This window comes from Phoca vitulina, unplaced genomic scaffold (genome assembly GCF_004348235.1).
Source record: "Phoca vitulina isolate PV1807 unplaced genomic scaffold, GSC_HSeal_1.0 scaffold17, whole genome shotgun sequence".
Classification (NCBI taxonomy): domain Eukaryota; kingdom Metazoa; phylum Chordata; class Mammalia; order Carnivora; family Phocidae; genus Phoca; species Phoca vitulina.
This window is the reverse complement of record NW_022589720.1, coordinates 30,564,460-30,587,216: the sequence shown is the minus strand read 5'-3', so window position 1 is coordinate 30,587,216 and position 22,757 is coordinate 30,564,460. Positions and strand designations below refer to the sequence as shown.

Sequence of the window (22,757 nt, the reverse complement as noted above, 5' to 3'; positions counted from 1 at the left end):
TAAACATTTTTCTATGATTGCTGTACATAGTTGATCTTTCCCCATCACGTACTAATTTTTTTGTCACTAAGTAATTAATTTGTACTTCTTTCTGTTTAATGTCATTGTAGTTAGACTTCTCTAACTTACCAGGGTTTCTTTCAATACGGTTCTGGTTTTCTAAAGCAACTGTAGGCCCCTCAACAAGGCGTTATCAGCAATCTGAGTTAAGTGCTCCCCTTTATTGTAGTCCTGCAAAAAACTACATTGGAGGTTTGGTCAAAATGAACACTATCCCACAATTTGTAGGATTTTTATCATTTTACAGATTAAGCAGAGGATCAGAAAGATGAAGTGATTGTGTTGGCAAAATTGAAAAATGGCTAAAATGTCCAGTGGTAGGGAGGTTATGAGGAGACAGAACTTCAGCTCGTCCACAGTGAGAGAGCCCCACTGAAGGACAATCTGACAGAACCTATGTGAATACAAAATGCGCAAGTCCTTCTATCTCAGCAACTCTACTTTTAAACATCTATTTTAGAAGACTACCACCACACATACACAAAGAAACATGTGTGTGGGTGCTCATTGCTGCATTGTTAGTAGTCAAGGGGGAAAAGACTAAACAAACCATGGACTGTCCTGCTCACACAACACGCTGCCACAATTACAAAGAATGACACCGGCCCAGTAAATATAATGTGATATTCAGAGTATAGGAATATTTGGGGTCATAATTTTAGATATTTCTATGCATACATTCATAGGTGAGTAAATGCATAAAAAAAGTTCTGCAAAGATAAACAAACGTTGCCCCTGGGAAGAGGAACAGAATGGGACGTGAGAAGTCATGTGAAATTTTACTTTGCCTGTGTCATAAAACTTTTTCCAGAAGTATTTAATATATTATTTGTTTTAAAAAAATGCTTATCTTTTTAAGAAAGAAGAGGGAGAACATGGCATAACATCACACCTCTAGTAGGAGCTTCTCTATGGCTTTTAAAATATTTTTTCTCAGGGCGCCTGGGTGGCTCAGTTGGTTAAGTGACTGCCTTCGGCTCAGGTCATGATCCTGGAGTCCCTGGATCGAGTCCCGCATCAGGCTCCCTGCTCGGCAGGGAGCCTGCTTCTCCCTCTGACCCTCCCCCCTCTCATGTGCTCTCTCTCTCATTCTGTCTCAAATAAATAAATAAAATCTTTAAAAAAAAATATTTTTTCTCTTCTGGGTCTTTTATGTCTCTCTCTTGTCTGATCATCGGATGCTTTTGTGCTATGTCTGGGCTCAGAGTCCCTCCTTTCTTTTACCTAGGTGATCTTCCAAAAATAGCAATGACAATAATCGTCATTGTCGTGGAAGAGGGAAACACTAATTGAACTGAATACCTTCTCTGTACACCCATCTGTCTACACAGGTGTGCTTCTTGTAGTTACACTGGCTTGCAGTTACTTTTGTCTCTCCAGTGCTTCCTCCTTCCAAGTCTCGCCAGAACACCTGTTCTGTCCAGGCGCTACAGGGAAGATTTACCTTCTTTCTTGGCAGTTCTGATCCTCTTTCCTGGACTCATATGACTCTCTACCTGGTCTGATGGTCTAATTTACCCCTTTCCAAACTGTATAGCTTTAGCGGGAAAAAACTGTCTTCCTGGATGAACCTGTGATCAGGCAATTTCCCTTAATAAAACTTTTCTTTATGGCACTTCCTATTTCTTAACTTATAAAAGGTTACTGTCACAAATTAATATAACCTATAAATATGCTTTGTTTGGTGTGCAGAGTTTTTTGGATTTTTGCTTGTTTTATTTATTTTTTTAAAGATTTTATTTGTTGGGAGGGAGGGGCTGAGGGGGAGTGAGAGGAGGAGGGAAAGAATCCCAAGTAGACTCCACGTAGAGCATGGAGCCTGAGGGGGCTCAATTCAAGGACCTTAAGATCACAACCCAAGTGGAAACTAAGAGCCAGATGCTTAACCAACTGAGCCACCCAGGCGCCCCTGTTTTGTTTATTTACTTTGTTTTGCTTACCTAGTTGCCAACATTCAAAAATTGGAAAATTTCATAGAAAGATCTGGATTTGTTCTTCACATATTTACAGCAGGCTAGAACCCCTCAGTAGCCACCCCATTGAGATAGGACACAAGTCTCTTGTTGACCACAGTCACATTTCCAGCTCAGTGTACAAAAGCATTTTCCTGCCTGGCTTCCAATGACAGTTGAGTTTGAATCACCTGCTTTAATTATTCCTCTATTTGCTCTTATTCTGAAGCTGCGATATTGTCTCTGCAGCATCAGTGTTTATTCCTTACCTGTTCATAAATGTCATATTTCTGGGTTATATTGATTTTATTTTAAAATCATAGTGAAGAACATTCACTATTCCTTCAACATATAAATCAGTTCATATGTGAATATTTCTAAAACTTAAGTTTTAGTACTTTCTTTGCTTCCATATATTAATATACTTTTAAAACAACTTTTAATATTTGAAAAAAAGAAATACAGTTATTGTCTTCTGCCCAAATATGCTCTATCTTAGAGCAAGAGGCACTTGGTAAATTCTGAACATCTGACAAAAAAAAATGTTTCTTGTATACTGACTTTTTTCTTTTAAAATTATATTTTACATTCTTTACAAAAAGGAAAGATTCAAAAGTCAGCAATCTTCTATCAAATTACTGCCTAATAATTTTAAATTCATGTGATTTTATGAATTGAAAATAAAGTCATTTATAAGAACAATGTATGTTTAATACATTTGACATTTCATATATAATTACATATAATTATATGAATGATTATATAGACAACAAGTGAGTAGTCAACAAAGTGATTTGGGGAATGAATTTTTAAGAATAAAAAGAATAGGGGCGCCTGGGTGGCTCAGTCGTTAAGCATCTGCCTTCGGTTCAGGTCATGATCCCAGGGTCCTGGGATGGAGCCCCGCATCAGGCTCCCTGCTCAGTGGGAAGCCTGCTTCTCCCTCTCCCACTCCCCCTTGCTTGTGTTCCCTCTCTCGCTGTCTCTCTCTCTGTCAAATAAATAAACAAAAACTTAAAAAAAAAAGAATAAAAAAATATTCAGAGACTCTGAATGTTAAAGTTAGGTCTGACATAGAGAAGTTTAAGATAGTGAAGCCTTTCTTTACTTATTTTTCTCTGGTTGATCATATTGTTTTAATCTCTACCTCTTTACCTTCATCCTAATTTCTGCTTTAATTATCTTTGTAAACACTGATGTTTCAGTATTACTTTTCTTTCCATTTTGATGGACTATTCTAAGCTGGCCAAAATCTTCTTGGCAGCTTGCTTTCAAAATAGTTTTTCTTACTAATACAGTGCTTTGTTTTCAACTACATTGGTTTTCAAAATTTCCCATCCACTACGGGTTTACAAGTCCTTTGAAGATAAGAACAAATGACTTTGAATTAGGGCAAGGAAAAATTCTGTAAAACTAGGTGTTCTAAGACTAAGAAGAAGTTTCAAGTCCTACCTTTGAAGGCTGCTGGGGATCTCCTGAAAAATTTTAAGACGTAAATGGCAATATGTGGCTCCTTATGTGCCTGTATTGTAAATGATATTCTGTATCAGAGCAAACACCAATCATAAAAGAGATAATGTTCACTTTTTTCAACGATTTGAACAAATAGAATGCTAGACATACCTCTAATATTCTATATATAGGAGACACACACATACATACACGCACACAAATAGAATGTCATATAAGCATATGAAAAGATTTTTAGCCTCACTTATAAACATAGAAATGCAAGTTAAAATGTCATATCATTTTTTTACCCACCAGTATTGTTAAAGACTAAAAAAGTATGATAATGCACAATGTTAGTGAGGTTATGGTAAAACAGGTATTCTCCTCTTGAGCTAGAAGACAAATAAATTGGTAATACTTACTAAATAACATTATTTACCAAATTGTTTTAACATTTCATCTTTTTGACTCACCAATTCCTCTTTCTAAAAATTGATATTACCAATGTATATACACTTGTGGGCAAAGACATAGGTATAAGAATGATTTTTTAATAGTGACTGTCTAATAATCCAAAAATATCAAAAAATAAAAACAACCTAGATAGAGTCCCTCAAATGGTCAAACACTTCTACTCTGGGCATATATCCAAGAGAAATGAAAACATATGTCTACAAAAGACTTATACACAAATGTTCATACCAGCATTATTTATAATAGCTAAAAAGTGGAAACAGCTCAAAGATCCACCATCTGGTAAATAGATAAGTAGGTGTGGTATCCATGCAGTGGGTTTTAATTCAGCTATAAAAAAGAAAGTATTGATATCTGCTACAACATGATTGAACTGCAAAAACAATTTAGTGAAAGAAACCAGTCACAAAAGACCACATATTGTATGATTCTATTAAAGCAAAATGGTCGGAATCGACAAATCTACAGAGACCAGAAGAGATTATTGGCTGCCTAAGGCAGGGGGAGGAGGGCAGGAATAGGGGGAAGTGACTGTTAATAGGTACAGTGTTTATTTTGGGGGTGTTTCATATGTTCTAAAATTAGTTATGGTGATGCTTGCACAACTGTAAAGTATGAATACCATTGAATTGTACACTTTAAACTAGGATATCTATTGAATTATATCTCAATAAAGTTTTTTAAAATAACCTAAATTTCCATCAATAATGAGACTGTCAAGTAAATTATGGTAAATCTAATGCATGAAGTGCTCCACAACTATAAAAAAAAAATTTGATTGCCTTATTTGTCCCAATATAGACCAATCTCTTTTTTAAATCAAGAGAGCAAAATACAGAATAATATATGTACCATAGCCCCATTTATGTAAAAAAAAAAATGGAATATTTCTTGAAAGATGTACCGTTCTTGAAAGGCTGGTAACAGTTGTGTTTGGAGTGGGGACTGAGGGATGGGATCTAGAATGTGAGATTTTCTTTTCAATATTCCTTCTTGTATTTTCTTAAATGATTTACCATGTATATATTTATTTTACAATAAACTGTCTTAAATTAACTTTTTTTTTCCTAAAGGGAAAAGAGTAAAGAAAAAGAAAGTCCAAATCAGTAAAACATTAAATGCCCTACTCTGTACAATAGAGGTGAAGTGTGGGGTCCACACAGATACTGACAGTGGAGACCCACCCTCAGAAGTTTACTCTGTAACCAGGAAAAAAATAAATAGATTAATAGATTGATGAATTACTTAATTTTGAGAATTTTAAAGACAATAAAATTAGTGTAAGAAACCACCGGTAAATGCTCTGCGTATGAATGGAGAGCTCTCTGAGCAGCATTAGGTCACATGGGTGTTAACATTGTGGATAAGGCAGTGGAGCCACACTACATTTAAAAGGGCAGGTGGCCTTTCAGAAGCTTGCTGTCCACAGAATGGTCAGATATACGACAATTAGCATATGGTTTCAGGCACAAATGGCAGTTTAGAAGACTTTTTTTTTTAAAGTTGCCAGAGTATGATTATCCTATTCTCTCTACACAGATGGAAACAAATGTGCCCTCAGAGGTTTACTAAGAGCCTGTCCCATATAGAACAGACACAACAGTTGCAGGCTCTAGGATAATTCATAATTCGTAACACCTGCTCTATGCTGGGCAGGCCCACATACTATTTCTCATTCTCACAGCCATCCTGCAAGTTAGGAATCCGGAGTCGCAGTGCAACAGGCAAGGGACGGAAACCCAAAGAAGCGAAGTAAGTTCCCCGGTGTACCACAGCTAGTGTTGGTTGGGATCAGCGGTCGAACCGAAGTCTGAATGACCGCAGCACACCTATTCCTTCTACCAAACCATTCCTCTTCCCATGTTGCAATTGGTTCTGGCGTGTTTAGGAATCAGGAAAGTGAAAGTAATGTTTGTTTGTTTGGGTACCTAATGGGATGGTTCCAAGGATTTAAGGTTAAACTTCCTGATTCTTTACCCGTTCTAAGATATCCTAACAGAACCAGGACTTGGCATGGTCGGTTTGGGGGAAAGGTGTTTTGGTTTGTTTACAGTCGAGGTGGGTAGACTGCAGCGTATCGATGATGTAGCCAGCTGAAGCCATAGCTAAGAGGGGTACTGACTGTTACGGTGTGCTCAGGTGGTTTTATAAGGGGGGTGCATGTGACCACTTCACAGATGAGAAAACAAAGACTTGGAGAGATCAAGCAACTTCCTCAAGGCCCCAAATAGAGTAATAAGCAAGTGAAGGTTATCATAAGTGTAGTGGAGTCTGAACTCAAACCCACACCTCCCAAAACCTATTCGTTCCTTGCTCTGTGTCATGAAGCCACTCAAGCAAAATAAAGATACAGACGTGGCCAATATAGACTTTTGTTCTAAGAAGTTTGGCTGTAAAGGGAAGGAGGAAAAGCAGCGAGTAATAGAATGGGGGACAAGGGTAAGAAAGGATATTGTTGTGTCTCTTTGGAGTGGAGAAGATTGACCATGTTTAAGGTGAAACATGCTCCTGAAAGATGACACACACCATCCACAGCACATAGTAAGTGCTTAAGAAATAATTTTGCTCGGTGCAAGTAAAGGAGTTAATAGTTAACAGAGCAGGGTCCATAAGGAAGCCGACACTGATAAGAACCAAGAATGCCAGTTAGTACTAAGGAAGATCGACATTTGTCCAGAGAATCAGGGGCAAAGAAAAGGAGGGCGAGCAAGATATAAGGAGGTTTTAATAAGTTAGAATGAAGGGTAAGCAGGGAGGGTCAAGTGGAGTGCTCTCCCTGTTCTTAGTAAAACAGGAGGTAACGTTATCTGTGGGGAAAGAGGAAGGCATGGGTGAGGTCCAGAAATGTGGGGAGTTTTGAAACAACCAGTATAGTAAACGTGATCAGATCTCAGGGATACTTGGTCCTGAGAGAGTTAGTGTTCGGTTAGGTGTAAATGAATGTGCACGGGTGTGCAGCCGCTAGGGGTCCCGTTAAGTGTGCACCTAGACTGTTGTACAAATTACCCTGTGCAGAGTTCACCAGTCAGGGACTCTGGAAATGCCCAACAGCTGCTAGAGCTTCTCCCTTTGGATGGGCAATAGCTATGTGCCTACCCAGGCCCAAAGAAAAGTCTCTATTCCGAGTTGCCAGTTCAATGGCTAAATCCTGGGGCAGGCATGTAATAATTCCCAAATAAATAAACAGGGACACCTGGGTGGCTCATTCGGTTAAGCGTCTGCCTTCGGCTCAGATCATGATCCCATCGAGTCCCTCATCGGGCTTCTTGCTCCGCGAGGAGCCTGCTTCTTGCTCTGCCTGCCACTCCCCCTGCTTGTGCTTTCTCTCTCTGTCTCTCTCTGACAAATAAATAAAATCTTAAAAAAAATAAACGACGAACTTTATAAATGATTTCAAAATATCTTAAGTCAAGATAACTTAGTAATGATTTTATTTGAGGCACCCTCATCCTTGTGGGATCATCTATTATGTTTATACAACACTTTGGACTTTTCAAGATGCTTTCATGCGTATCAGTCATCTAATCCTTAAACCTTTGTTGAGTAGTTGAGATCATATTACTACCAGGCGGGACAGACGGAAAAACGAAACCAGGTGGAGGTTAGTTAACTGATTTGCGGAAGACAAAGAACTCTTTGGTGATAGAGCTGGTGGTAAAATCAAAGTTTTCTAATGCTTGGCCCAATTCAAGACATCCCAAAAAAACCAAAGTTAGCAATCCCCTCATCTTCTCCTCATCCCTTTTTTTTTCTTTCCCCTCAATTCTGTTTCTTATATTTGGAGAGTTTTAGATCCTGACAAAATATCACCCCTTTGGGCAGCCTGTGTTTCAATGAATCTGGAGCTGCCAGAGAGCAGAACCAGAGAGCCCTGCACACCACTGACTCATGGAGAGCCCTTACCTAGTGGTTTCTTCCTAGTAAAATGATGCTGGCATCCCAACCATCAGGCACCCACTCAGGTGTGCCTGAGCAGGGGCACTTGACTTGTGCGGGCCCTCTTCTGAGGTTCCAAAATTAAAGACGATGAAAATTTGTTGGGGCACCTGGGTGGCACAGTTTGTTGAGCATCCGACTCTTGGTTTTGGCTCAGGTCGTGATCTTAGGGTCCTGAGATTAAGCCCTGCGTCAGGCTCCACACTCAGCTAAGATTCTGCTTGAGACTCTCTCTCTCCCCCTCTCTCTGCCCCTCCCCACTAAAATAAATAAATCCTAAAAAAAAAAAAAAAGAAAGAAAAGATGAAAATTGAATCAGATGTTGGTAACCTCCCAAATTCTTGAGAGCTGTTTCCGTGCTTTTGTGTCTCTCCCTTTCATTCCCAACCTTCCCCATTTTTCCTGTAACCAGTATGAACTGTCTCTTATGCAAAAATAGTCAGTTCTCACTTATTTTTGCCAATAGTCACATTTTTATTATGATTAAGAATTTTATTATTAAAATTATTACATCTCTGGTAGAAGTTCAAAGGTTACAGCAAGATGTAAGTCAAGCTCCCACTTGACTTTTTAGCAAAATGCCCCGTATCTCCTTCTTAAAGCCTTGAACTACTGTCAAAATGTCCAGGAACACAGTTCTAGGATTCTGACTTGGGATGGGAGTGGGTAGTAAGTTGCAAATTCACCTGATTAGTTACCACCACCGAGTTGTCCTGTACCGTCCCAGAGAGCAGCTCCGTGCACTGAGAGGCCCACACCCCTACGCAATCCTACCGTTCTTCTAGGAATTCCAAATGGTCTTGTTAGATCCAGTATTTTAAAGCCACAGATCACTTACACAACACCTCCTGAGCTCTGGGGGATAAGACTCATGGTAGATCTGTTTGGGGTGTTGTCTCTCAACTTACATCCTTAATTCTTGATGCCCACTGAACTCCAAACTTGTTTTTTCCTTTATTTAGTTCATATCTTCTAATCCCTTTTATGACTGCATTTCAAATTCCTCAATTCCTTTCTTGAGACTTTTTTTCCTTGCTAGCCTATGTCAGTCATCCACCTTTAAAGGCCCATTTTCCACTAGCTCTTGAATGCCTACTTTCCTGCTACCTGGTTTCCAAAATCAAATTCTGATATAAATTATAAATTTAGCATCTAAAACATCCATAGATGTCAGTATATGCTTCAGAATTACTTTACCGTCTCCAGAGCTAGTTCTGCCCTACATAAAACTGAAAATAGTCGTACAAAATCACACTAAGAGGAAAGGTATCAATCAGAAAAGCTAGACTTACACTCAGATCTTTGGAAAGTGTGTTAACATTTGCATTGGAACTTACCAGTAATGTCCACATCCATTCCTTGAGGAGCAGCAGAACATAGCAGAAAGGGCGTAGACATCATAAGAAACTGACTAGGGTTCAAACTCAGCCAGAGTTAAGTTTCTATTGCTTACAAACTCTCTGAACGTGGGTAGTTTTCTTAACTATCTAATGGAAACTAGATAAGAACATAAACCCCAGAGGGTTGTTATAAAGATTAAATAAGATTAAATATATAAAATGCCTAGAATGATGCCTGGCAGAAAAAAAAAAAAAAAAGATTACTTAACGTTGTTATCATTAATCCCAGAAATTTCCTATAGATTTAGTGTTCCTGTTTCTTCTTTACTTATTTTATTATAATTCAATATACACCCTCTTCTTTCCCTCACAACAGACTAGATTTTTGGTTTTGAGAATTCCAATATTATTATTTATATTTTAGCATACTTTATAAAGTCCAGATTGAGATTTTAAAGCCAATCATATTACATTAAGGTGAGTCTCCTGGATTTTTTTTCTCAAAAACTGAGACGCTTTTTCTTAGAATGATTTTGTATACATGCAAATATATTCCTTATAGTATTTGAAAGTGACCGCAGATTTTGCAAAGCAAAATGTTTCACTGCTAAATATTAGTGTAACACAGGAACACCTTAGTTTATGTTCTCCAAGCTTGAGGAGGAACAGAACACTTGAAAGATTAGTTTAGTACCTCATTATGCCTTTCAAATGACCTCTGACAAGTTTCCAAAGGTAATTATTTTAAAAAATCCAACCAGTCCCCCTCTGTCTCTTAGCTGTGCTTTCCCCCAGCTCTGCCACATCCTCAGGCAGACCCTTCCCTGGCGGTGGTGAGACAGATGCTGACAATGCCAGGTGGGGGGCTGGGGGGTGGGAATGTTCCTCAGAGGTCCAAGTCCAGTGGGAAAGCAAGCACCCCCCTTTCTGGGTAGCTCAAGTTATTATAACTAAGGAAAGGAGAATGGATACCAGACAAGCAGAACAGCAGGGGCCCAGCACAGATGCCCTGTCAGAAAGTCTCATATGCCCATGTAAAGATGAAAGAGTACTACAGGGGTTTGGTGGTGAGTCAGTTTTTAGTGTTTCCAGTTCATCGTTCCCCAAAACATGTCTGTAATTTCTCACCTCCAGGCCTTAGATCACTTTCATATAGTAACACCCCCGGCTTGTCCAAATCTTTTCCATGAAAAGATAATTCATAGGTGGATGATAAACATTTTTCTTCTGTTTAGACAACAGTTTTCCACTCAAGTGGCTTATTCCCTGTGAGTACAGCTTCCAAATCCTTTAGGAATCTATCAGACTGTATTATTTATAAATTAAAATAGGGTGTTATTTTCATTTGTCAAAGTCACTAGGATTTTTAATGTGTATTCTGGGATAACAGAAGCATTTCAAGTCAGTAAGCAATAGCTCATTAGATAAATGGTGCAGGGACGCTTAATGATCTAAGAACAACAGCAACAGCAACAAAAACCGTAAAACTAGATCACGATCTCACACCTAACTCCAAAATAAATTCTTTAATCATTTCAAAGAGTTAAATGTAAAAAAATGAGTCCAAAAGAAGTAGAAAAAAATGTAAGGTTAATAATTATGTGTTCCCAGGGCGCCTGGCTGGTTCAGTGGGTGGAGCGTGCAACTCTTGATCTTGGGGTTGTGGGCTCGAGCCCCACATTGGGTGTGGAGATTACTTGAAAATAAAATCTTTTAAAAATAATAATAATGGGGGCGCCTGGGTGGCTCAGTCAGTTAAGCGTCAGCCTTTGGCTCAGGTCATGATCCCAGGGTCCTGGGATCGAGCCCCGCATCAGGGTCTCTGCTCAGCAGGGGAGTCTGCTTCTCCTTCTCCCACTCCCCCTGCTTGTGCTCTCTCTGTATCTCTGTCAAATAAATAAATAAAAGATTTAATAATAATAATAATAATAATACTGATATGTTCTAAGGGTAGGGAAGGCATTCCCAAACATAACTCTAGTGATAGAAACTATATATAAAAGAATTTACTCACTGAATTAGAGAAAAAGTAGTAAGTCCTAAATATCAAAAAAGCTTAACTTATTGATGACAAAAATGAAATGGGAAAAATATTTCTAACATAAATGTAACAGTTGGGAAATTTTATTTATCAGAATTGTGGGGGAACTAATTCTCCCTACCTCAACCCCTCCCCAAAAATAGCTGCCAAAGAGAAGATGAGCAATTCCTGTGAGCATTGCACCCAGCAGGTGCCTCACGAGTCAGCAGTGCAGGGCCTGAGTACATTTTAAAACTCTGTACTAGTGAGAGGACTGGAATAGTAAGAAAAGAAGATGAAGAGAGAGGGTAATATTTTTGTCATTGTTGTTGTTGTTTCATTTTTTTTTGTTTAAATTCAATTAATTAACATATAATGTATTACTGGTTTCAGAGGTACAGGTCTGTGATTCATCAATCTTATATAACATCCAGTGCTCATTACATCACGTGCCCTCCTTAATGTCCATCACCCAGTTACCTCATCCCCCCACCTACCTCCCCTCCAGCAACCCTCAGTTTGTTTTCTTTGATTAAGAGTGTTTTATGGTTTGTCTCCCTGAGAGGGGGTAATATTTTTACTAATTACCAAAATGAAAAATTTGAAAAGAGGCAGAACTATCTAGAAGGAATTAAGAAGCTTTTTGTATATATCATTTAAAACCTTGCCACTGACCCTTTAAGATAACTTACAGTAAAGTACTGTATTTCCTTCAAAGGTTCTGAAGATTTTGGGTTTTATTGGTTGAGACATGGTATGGTTTTTGTTTTGTTTTTTGGTTGGTTTGGGGGGGGGGTTCTCGTTTTTGTTGTTGGAGGTTTTTTTGGTATGAACAGCCAGAAGCAGAAGCCAAAGCAGCCCGATTACTACATTCAGTTTGTCCACGTAAGTGGCAAAAAGATGAATACCCTTAATAAAGATGTTCTATTAGTCACTACAAAAAGGCAAATACTATTTTAAAAACAGGCAAAGGATTTGAATAGATAATACAATTAAAACAAAACATGATGAAGATGAAAAAATTGACCTCAGCGGTGCTCAGAAACATGTAAAATTAAGAAGAAATGTTTTTTTCAAGAGTGCATCCCCTTTTCCTCTCAAAAAAATTGCCCCCAAATTAGGAGGACAAGAAAAACAAACTTCATATTTAGGGAAACTAGGCAACATACATAAATCCAATGCATCATGTATAAAATCAGAAAGGGTCAAAGCAAAGCCAGGAGATACAGAGACATTCTATTCATGAGATAGCCAAAAGAACCTATGAATTTTTTAGGTATAAGCATGTGTGCTGGTAAATTTTGAACTAGTTCTCTAAGACAAACTGTGTGTATGTGTGTTATGTATGTATCCATACATGTAATAAATTTTATTGATATAAAAGATGCATAGCATAATATATAAATAAGAATAAGCCAAACAATACTCTTTATTGAAAATTCCTCAGAGCCAGTTGTTGATTTTTGCCAATTTCTTTTACCTGTAGCCAACCTATGGTTACAATTAAGGAATGAGTGTAGTTCGAACCTGAATGTTGATTGCTATTTTCATTTGTGTTAACAAGATGAATATAAAACAACAAAGATATATGTCAGAACTTCACTCATTTGCCAATGCTGTGAGTGACTATTTTGCTGAGTTGTATAATGCTTTCAAATACTGGAAAATATTTCCTGAATGTTTTATGCCATTCACCATGTAATAGTTACAGAAACAACACACTTTTAAATTTAATCTGTATTGTAAGCATTTTCTCCATCACTCTCTTAAATCTAACAATCAACAAAACAATAAAGCTGAAATTTGTAGTTCTTGTCTATTTCCAGGATCTAAATAATCCCATTATGCCCAAATTCAATCTACATAGTGAGGTCACTGAATGCAGAGTAGGGAAGAGATGCCAACAGCATTACCATCACATAGTCTTTCCACCATTTATAGCACTTCTCACAATCTTATATGTATCTTATTATATGTTTTTAGTTTTTATCTATCTCCCCAAATCCATAAGAGCAGAAATTTGTATCTGTTTTTTCTCTTTTGTATCCTAGTGCCTAGAACAGAACTTGACACAAATAGTAAGCATTCAATAAACATTTGTTGAATAAAAAATAAAATGTTCAACTTACTATATGCCAGGTACTGTCCTAAATGTTTTACATGTGTTAAGTCTAAAGTCCTCACCGCAATCCTATGAGCTGGCACTATTATGATTTTCATTTTCCAGATGAAACGAGAAGTGACTTATCCAAGTCACCCAGCAGGTAAGTGGTGGAGCCAGGATTTAAACTCAGGCACTTTGGCTCCAGATCTTGGACTCTTTATCACAATGCATTCTCTCAATATATCAGAGCCCTGATGCCGGCAAAAAGAAATCTCAGAAGGTCAGATGTGTGGCAGACCTTAAAAGCAGCCAGGTCACATTAGAGCAAGTGGACAAGGGTGGAATACTGGAACCGATTCATTATCTGACAGGTTTGGTTTTGTAGAAAATGCTTAAAGACATTTTACAGCACTGTTGGAAATTGTGGGAAGTAAGAGTTCCAAAGAAAAATCTTTGCAAATGACAAAATAAGACAGTTATTAACTCCAGGAAAACAGTAAGTTGAATGAGAAAGGAAATGTAATCATAGTACACTGCTTGATTCAACAAAAAATAGTATTTACCAAGTCATGATAATGAAAACAATGAACATGGATTTAATTCAAAAAAAAAAAAAAAAGTTATGCTTTTGCTACATTGGAAAAGGAAGGGGAAGAGGGCAAAAATCTACATCTACCAAACAGAAAATCAATAATTTTTTCAAGCAGTAGCTATATGTATATGTGTGTGTGTGTGTATATATATAAAGGTAAATGCAAAAGAAACATCTAAAACATTGGAAGTTTTTGGTATTTGATATTGATATTTTGATAAAAATGAAATTAAAACAAAAGGTAGAATTTTTTCCATAATATTGTGAAAAATTCAAAGCATAATAATGCCGATGTTGGCAAAAATATGTGAAAATCACTCTCATATACTAGCTGATGGAGTTGTCAGTTGATGTTTCTCTGGAAGACAATTTGATATTTTGTATCAAAAGTCTTAAAAAATGTTGTTTGACCCAGCATTTCCACTTAATGGAATTCATTCTAAGAAAAAACTTTAAATATGTGCAAAGACTAAGACATTTCTTATTACAGCTAAAAGGAAAGGAATTAATACAAATATCCAATATTAGAGCCTTAGTGGGTTTTTTTTTTTAATCATGGTGGAGCTGCCTAAAGAAAAATTGTCACGTTACTAAAAATTATAATTAGATTAACCCAGAATGATATTTATGATATTGAAACAAATAAAAATACTGGTAACAAAATAGCAAATGGTTCCATTTTACTCCCCTGCTGTAAAAGTATATGTTTGCACTAAAATGTTTCAAAATACATGTAATTCAGTAGCTAGTGCTGGGTGATGGGGTTATGGGTGATTCATATTTATTTAGTTCTGTTTGTCTTTATATTATAATCTCTACTATATATATGATTTATTTGTGAGGTTGTTTAATACATTTCAATGTTTAGAAATCATACCTGAGGGTGCCTGGGTGGCTCAGTTGGTTAAGCGACTGCCTTCAGCTCAGGTCATGATCCCGGAGTCCCAGGATCGAGTCCCACATCAGGCTCCTGGCTCAGCAGGGAGTCTGCTTCTCCTTCTGACCCTCTCCCCTCTCATGCTTTCTCTCTCTCTCTCTCTCTCTCTCTCTCAAATAAATAAATAAAATCTTAAAAAAAAAAAAAAGAAATCATACCTGAAACAAAATCTTCTCATTAAAGATTCAAGGAAGTCATTGAAAACAAGAAAAATGTGTTACCTATGAGAGCAGACACAAAAACTACACCTCTTTGGTCTAAAATAATGAGTCCAGGGCACCTGGGTGGCTCAGTTGGTTAAGCGACTGCCTTCGGCTCAGGTCATGATCCTGGAGTCCCTAGATCGAGTCCCGCATCGGGCTCCCTGCTCAGCGGGGAGTCTGCTTCTCCCTCTGACCCTCCCCCTCTCATGTGCTCTCTCTCTCTCTCTCATTCTCTCTCTCTCAAATAAATAAATACAATCTTTAAAAAAAAAAACATTGTTTAAAAAAAATATCTCTATAAAATAATGAGTCCAATGAAACATCATCTACCTTTTTAAAATCAAAATGAATGTGGGATTAAAGTTGATGTAGACTTCTTCACAAAATCCGGAATATTAAAACTGTGGTTTACAAAAGCTTAGAAAAAGTCAGAGAAATTCTTTTTCTTTTTTTTAATTTTTTATTATGCAATTTTTCGCCTGTATACTCTACACCTAGATTTAACAATAGTTAAGGTTGGGTACCTGGGTGGCTCAGTCGTTAAGCGTCTGCCTTCAGCTCAGGTCATGATCCCAGGGTCCTGGGATGGAGTCCCGCATCAGGCTCCCTGCTCAGTGGGAAGCCTGCTTCTCCCTCTCCCCGTTTGTGTTCCCTCTCTCGCTGTCTCTCTCTGTCAAATAAATAAAATAAAATCTTTAAAAAAAAAAAACAATAGTTAAGGTTTTTCTTAACAAGGTAAGAGAAATTCCTTTTAATAGTGGGAATTAAAGAACTTATCTATCTCAGAAAAAGGCATGTTTATCAACATCACTAATCATCATGGAAATGCAAATCAAAAGCACAATGAGATATCACCTCACACATGTTAACAAAAAGACAAGAGATAGCAAATGCCAGGCAGTGGAGAAAATGGAACACTTGTATACACTGTTGGGAATGTAAACTGGCACGGCCACTGTGGAAAACAGTATAGACTCTTCTCAATAAATTAAAAGTAGAACTACCATATGATCCAGCAAACCCACTTCTGTGTATATATCAAAAAGCAACAAAGTAATTATTCAAAGAGATACCTCTACTCCCGTATGTATAGCAGTATTAATCACAACAACCAAGGAATGCATATGACCTACGACCTACGTGTCTATCAACAGATGGATAAAGAAAATGTAGTAGATATATAAAATGCAATATTATTCACCCTTAAGAAAAAAGAAAATCATGTAATATTTGACAATATGGATGAATCTGGAGGGCATTATGCTAGTGAAATAAGCCAGAAAGCCAGGCAAAGACAAAAAATGCATGGTTCAATGATATGTGTAATCTAAAAAACAAAACAAAAAAGTCAAACTCATAGAAACAGTAGAAAGATGGTTGTCAGGGGCTAAGGTGAGGAAAATAGGAAGAGGCTGATCAAAGGGTACAAACTTTCAGTTATAAGATGTATAAGGTCTGAGGATCTAAAGTAAAACATGGTGACTATAGTTAACGATGTATTGGATAACTGAAATTTGTTGAGAGACTAAAACTTAAGTGTCCTCATCCTTCCCCCCTCAAAAAGATAAATACATGAGATGGATGTGTTGCTTAACTCAATGGAGGGAAAACCTTTAAAAAAAAAAAAAAAAAAAAATATATATATATATATATAAAAATCATGTTATATAATTTAACTATTTTATAATTTTGTCAATTATACCTCAATAAATCTGAAAAAAATAGAACATTTAAAATGCCATGTTCTATGATACTTAGAATATTAGACTCTTTAAAGCATTAATTTAACTTAGGATGCATTTCTTACATTTTTATTTTTAAGATCTTCATTTCTGCATATTTGGAATACCAAGCTCTTGTGTTTTGAAGGTTTATCTTAATTCACGGTATTTTTTGTTCTGCTTCTTAGGTACCAGCAAAGGCCAAACGTCTTACTCAACTACTTCCCTGCCACCACCTCCACCACCCCATCCAGCCAACCAGCCGCCATTGCCAGCATGTCACCCAACACAACCGCCAGTCCCAAGTCTACCTCCCAGAAACATTAAACCTCCCTTAGATCTAAAGTAAGTAAAGATTATCTTGCCATTTCTTTGTCAATCTCTTGCCATAGATTTTCAAACTCTACTTGGCTGAATGCTGGAGTTCCATGGGAAACTGCTGGGGCCACAAATGTGGGCAGATGGAAGGAGGAGGGATGGCTGAGCAGGCTGCTCTCATACCCCCATATCCTTCAGCAAGTATTGTTTATCTGTTTTTACAGTAGCTTTTCCCTTAGGAGTTCATTTGAAAAAAAAATTTCCACTGCCTTTTAAATATTTTGAAGCTTTCTTCAGGTTAGCATTACAATCATCTCTTCCACCATCACTACCATTATCATAATCGTTACCACCACCACCATCAACACTGCCATCACCACCATCCCCATTGTAATCATCACCACCATCACCATTATCGTAATCACCACCATCATCACCACCATATTTTACTGACTACTTATGACACGCTAGGAACTTTACATATATAAGTAGAAAGTGTTTTCATCATTTCACAGATGAAGAAATGGGAATTTACAGAGGCTAAGTAACTTCTCCAAGATTACACAAGAATGTAGAGTAGAAATTTGGGGCAATGTCAGTCTGAGTCCAAAGTAAATGTGTGCTTTTAACCACTCTGCTAAATAACCTCCTTAAGTAAAAAATACAGGTTTGCTCTCAATCTTCAGATTTTTGACTGTGTGTTAAAAAAACAGGAAACTTTTATTCAAGTCCGCTCTTGTTTTTCTTAGATGGTGCTTTTTAGAAATGTCAAAACTGGATGGGTGCTATGGATGGGATCTTTACCCATGATTTACCAGAATAGCTGGTTAAGGAAAAAGCAGGCACAAGATTGGGATAGAATGAATGTCATTTTAAAAAGACATTGGATAATGGCAAGTATAGATCCTTATGGCAAGTTAGACTGTTGTCTTCCCTTTCTTCTAGAAAATTGCTTTACATGATTCTCCTTTACCACAAATAAGCAATATCCCAAAATATTTAGCTACATTTTTTTTCCTCCATTTCAATCCCCTACCAGACTGGTGTTCTTTACATTAAAAGTACTTCATATCCATAACCTATATAATAGAATCTATTAATATCAATATCTGATTGACAGCTTTCTTTTATTGATGATGATTACAGTTTAGAGCAGGGGTTGAAAACACATCTGTCATAGGTAGCCAACACTGTGTTTCACTTCATTGCATTTGTTTGAGGTATAAAGGCAGTAACTAGAAAGTGTTAGAGCAGCTTAGGGGCAATTACCTTGTTTGTGGCCTGCATCGTGCATTTATGCTAACTGTGTGCCCTTCCAGGCATTTGATTTTATGAATTCTAATTAAAAGACTCTAATACCCCATGATATCTTGCTACCAAATAAGAGCTTAAGCCATCTGCCTACTAACATGTAAGTGCTAAATAAATATTTGTTTAGTTAAAATAATTAACATGTGTTCTTATATACACCTGACTTCTAGAAGTTATTTTGCTTTCACATGTATTAAATTGTTTCTTTTTCTTAATCTTTTTTCCTAGTCTGACAAATTTAACTGACTAGATCATGATCTTAGTACTTTTGGATTTTACTATGTGACCCTATCCCAGCTACTGCCTTCAGTCTTGTATAATTCTAGTGAGAAATTTTAATAAATACCCTGAGCATGAATCCCTGAAAATTTATAAGACATGGAGACTGATAATTGTTTGATTGAAAACTGTGGAGAGAGGAGTATTTGGCACTATTCCTGCTTATGAGGAGTCCCCAAGACCACCATATGTTTGAGGATTCATTTAAAGGACTCACAGGATCCAGCATGTAGTAGTACTCACGGCTAAGATTCATCACAGTGACACTGTCCTTCAATGCCTAGGAGGGACACACTGAGAATGCTCCTTTCTCCAGCTTTGGAAATGTGCAATGCCGGTAGAGACAAGTTTTTACTGAGAGTTTGTCACATAGGCATCTTCAGCCTAACCACTACCAAAATACCAGACCTCTAGAAGGAAAGGAGGTTTTCACCAAAACTTGCATGGTTTATACAGTCTAGGCCCAGCAAGGCACTCTTATCAATTAGGCAACTTTTCATATCAGTGTAGGGAATTTTTTAGAAATGGAGTTCCCAGATGCAAGCCAAGGGCCAATCTTGGTGTCAGATTCTTCTAAAATTAGCACCTTAGGCCTACTATAGTAACCCTTTTCTGCAAGCCTACTCCCCAGAATCCATTATGATATGGTGGGAAATAAAAAGTTTTAGATGGAAGAAAGGATTTTAAGAACAGTCATATAGCCTATACTACAAATTCATAAGGATGCTGGTCAATGTCGCAGCTTTTCAGTGAATTCTTGCAAAGTTGAAAAGGGCCTTACAACCGACTAGGCCCACATTCTTACTTGTAACATCATTTTCATCAGAAAGTAGCAAAATCCACCAATTGTAATAAACTTTACCTCATCCCTATTTCCATCTTATTAGGAACTCCTAATTAGAAAGTCAGATTCATCTAAGAGTTCCTGACTCCACAAAATTCATACTCTCAGAAGAAAGATGAAAAGAAACAGGAGTCTTTGGGGATGTTATATTGCCTAGACAAACAATAATTGGGAATCTGAAAGTCAATTGTCTGATGGAGAGAATAGAGGGAATGAAAGCTAAAGGACATCTACAATTTTTTTTTTAAGTAAAACTGTGCTGTATAGTGAAAGACTGTCAGGTTCCCATCAGAGAGCTCAAGTAAATTCCAAAATCACGAAATAGCTCGATTAGAAACTTTCCCCCAAGTAGGGGAAGCCAGATAAGACACAAAGAAGAAACAAGAGCAAAATGACTCTTGATATTCAGGCTTAAAAATTTCTATTTTATATGAGAGGGAAATTTATGGGGTAATCTTTAAGCAAAATTGTGAGATATGGGCGTTCCTGTGCTTTTCCTCATGCCGCCACCCTTCAAAACACACGCATGGGTGTTTTCCGCATGCTCCCTCTGCCAGCCTGCAAATGCCGTTCCTCCCCTCTCTGGTCAGATGCCACTCTCAGGTCAAGCTCTAATAGATTTTTTTTTACATTCACTCAAGAATTGGGTTTTTTTGAGCCACTACTTTGTGCTGTTGTAATAGTAGTTCAGGAAATATCAGTGAACAAAATAAAAATCCCTGCCCACATAAAACAGGGGGCAAGAGACCCAAAGAATAAAAATAATAAACAGGTAAAGGAAATAGTATGGTAGGAAATACCAAGTAGGAGAAAAGAGAGCAGAGTTAGGTAGTGTAGTAGGAGGGTGGGGTTGGGGATAGCATGTCACAACTTTAAGAAAGGGGAGGGTAGGGGCACCTGGGTGGCGTCTGCCTTTGGCTCAGGTCATGATCCCAGGGTCCTGGGATCTCAGGTCATGATCCCAGGGTCCTGGGATTGAGCCCCGCATTGGGCTTTCTGCTCCGCGGGAAGCCTGCTTCTCCCTCTCCCACTCCCCCAGCTTGTGTTCCCTCTCTCGCTGTCTCTCTCTCTGTCGAATAAATAAATAAAATCTTAAAAAAAAAAAAAAAGAAAAGGGAGGGTAGCTGCCTTTATAGGCAGTTATATACTTGAGCAAAGACTCACGGAAGTGAGGGAGTTAGGCTTGCAGATGTCTTAAGCAAGACCATTCCGGGCAGAGAGAGCAGACAGAACAAATGCCTAGAATGTTCAAGGACTAGGAAGAGGGTAACTGGTGCTGGAGTAGAGTGAGCAAGGGAAGGAATAGCAGGAAAAGATTCAGCTCACATAGGGCCTTGCCGGTCATAGTCGAGATTGTGTCTCCTCGTGAAATGGTAACCACTGAAAAAGGTTGAGCACGGCAGTGATGTTTTGACTTATGTTTTATCAAGATCACCTGAACAGCTATATGAAAAGAGACGGTAGACAAATATTGAAACAGGGAAACTAGTCAGGTAGATTTTGCAGAAATGCAGGCATGGTATAGAGGTGGCTGTAATCAAGATGGTGGCAGTGGAGGTGGAGAGAGGGGTCCAGATTCTGAATATACTTTGAAGGTAGAGACAACAGAATTTGGATTTGGGGTGTGAAGGGCAACAGGGATCAAAGATGGCTCCAGGGCTTTTGGCTTGAGCAACTATAATATAAGGATGATGTTTCCTTCAACTGAAATGGGAGAGGGTGCAGTTGAGCAAATTTGGGAGTGGGGAAGATCAGGAAGGCATGGCTAGGTTAAGCTTGAGGTGTCTTTTAAACATCTAAGTGGAGTTATTGGACTGGCAATTGGGTATCAGGAGCGAAGAGTTTGGAAGAGAGTTCTGGTTTTAAAATATAAATCTGAGAGTCATAGGCATATATTCTCCACTTGGAATCATGAGACTGTTACAATCACCAAGGAAGTGAGTATAACTAGAGAGAAGAACCAAGCCCTGGGGCACTCCAACTCTACTAGGCCTGGGAGAAGAAAAATGAACAAGGGAGAGTAAAAAGGAACAAACAATAAAATAGGAAGAAAACAAGAGTGTGGTGTCCTGGAAGCCAAGTAAAGGTAGTATTCCCTAAGACCAAATAAAGGGAGGACCGTGGAAGTGGTGGGGGAGAGATATCCTGGACTTGGGATGCAAGCCTGACTGAAATAACATGAGAGGAACAGGAAAGAAGAACTGGAAAGACCAATTATAGACAACACTTTCAAGGAGAAATGGGGAAGTAACTGATGGGAAAAGTGAAATAGAGTTGTTTTTTTAAGACGGAAGAAATAACAGTATGTTTGTATGCCGATGAGAAAGATCCAATGAAGAAGGGAAAATTATAATGGTGACGAGGGCAGAATTCCTGAAACAAGGACTAGAGCGGGAAGTAGTGTTCAGGTGAGGGACTGGCTTCCCGAAGGAATAAATAACTGAAAGGTTTACAGTCTTCCCAAGGGTGTAGAGTCTGCATTGCTTAAGGCAAGAAAGGAATTTTTAATTGGTATCAGGGAAGGAATTTCAGGAGATAGGGTGGCCTTAATCACCTGCCTCCCCAGAAGTCGGGGGTAATGACATCATTCAGATCAGGATGCCTTAAGGATGTAAAAGATTGGAGGCAGAAGAGAATTAGAAATAATAACCATCTTTTAAACTAAAGTGGGTGAGGCCAAAGTTCTGTTTTATTTTAAATTGTATTGTTTCCCCACCTAGTGGTCAGAAGTCAGCTAATTACATTTTCTGCTGTGTTACTCAGACATCAGAAGAGAAACTGAAACGCATCGAAAGAGCTTGTTTATCACTATTAGTGTTCAGATCAACATCTTTTAGTGTAACACGTTTCTTGGCACCACCTTTAAAAATTAATTATAATTTTAACAGTATAACTAATTTTTCATAGGAAAACAGAACCACTGGTTGAATATTTTGGTGTACAAAACAAATTCCATGGTTATTAATAGTAACGAGACAGGAAAAGTGGACTAATAAGAAATAATAAATACTGGGAAGTGACCAAGGTTGAACAGTTCTTACCATGAGGTCATTCATAGTCAGCTTCAGATTTTGGGGGCTCTCAAATCAGACAAAAATTAAGAATTTACCATTATAACCCTCTTATTCATTAGAAATACTTAACATTGTCTGGAATTTGAGACTTGCCCTATCACACATGCACTTCCAAGGGGCCCAGCCTAACTCCATTTGGA

The 22,757-nt window shown here is 37.9% G+C and overlaps 1 protein-coding gene across 1 annotated transcript in view; it reads left to right on the top strand.

The window, feature by feature from the left end:
* Window positions 1–22,757, top strand: part of FYB1 (FYN binding protein 1) — a 146,839-nt gene that overhangs the window by 83,499 nt on the left and 40,583 nt on the right. Inside the window, exon 3 of the mRNA XM_032415362.1 lies at window positions 16,980–17,136. Coding sequence (XP_032271253.1) covers window positions 16,980–17,136 — 157 coding nt within the window. The remainder of the gene's footprint in view (window positions 1–16,979; window positions 17,137–22,757) is intronic.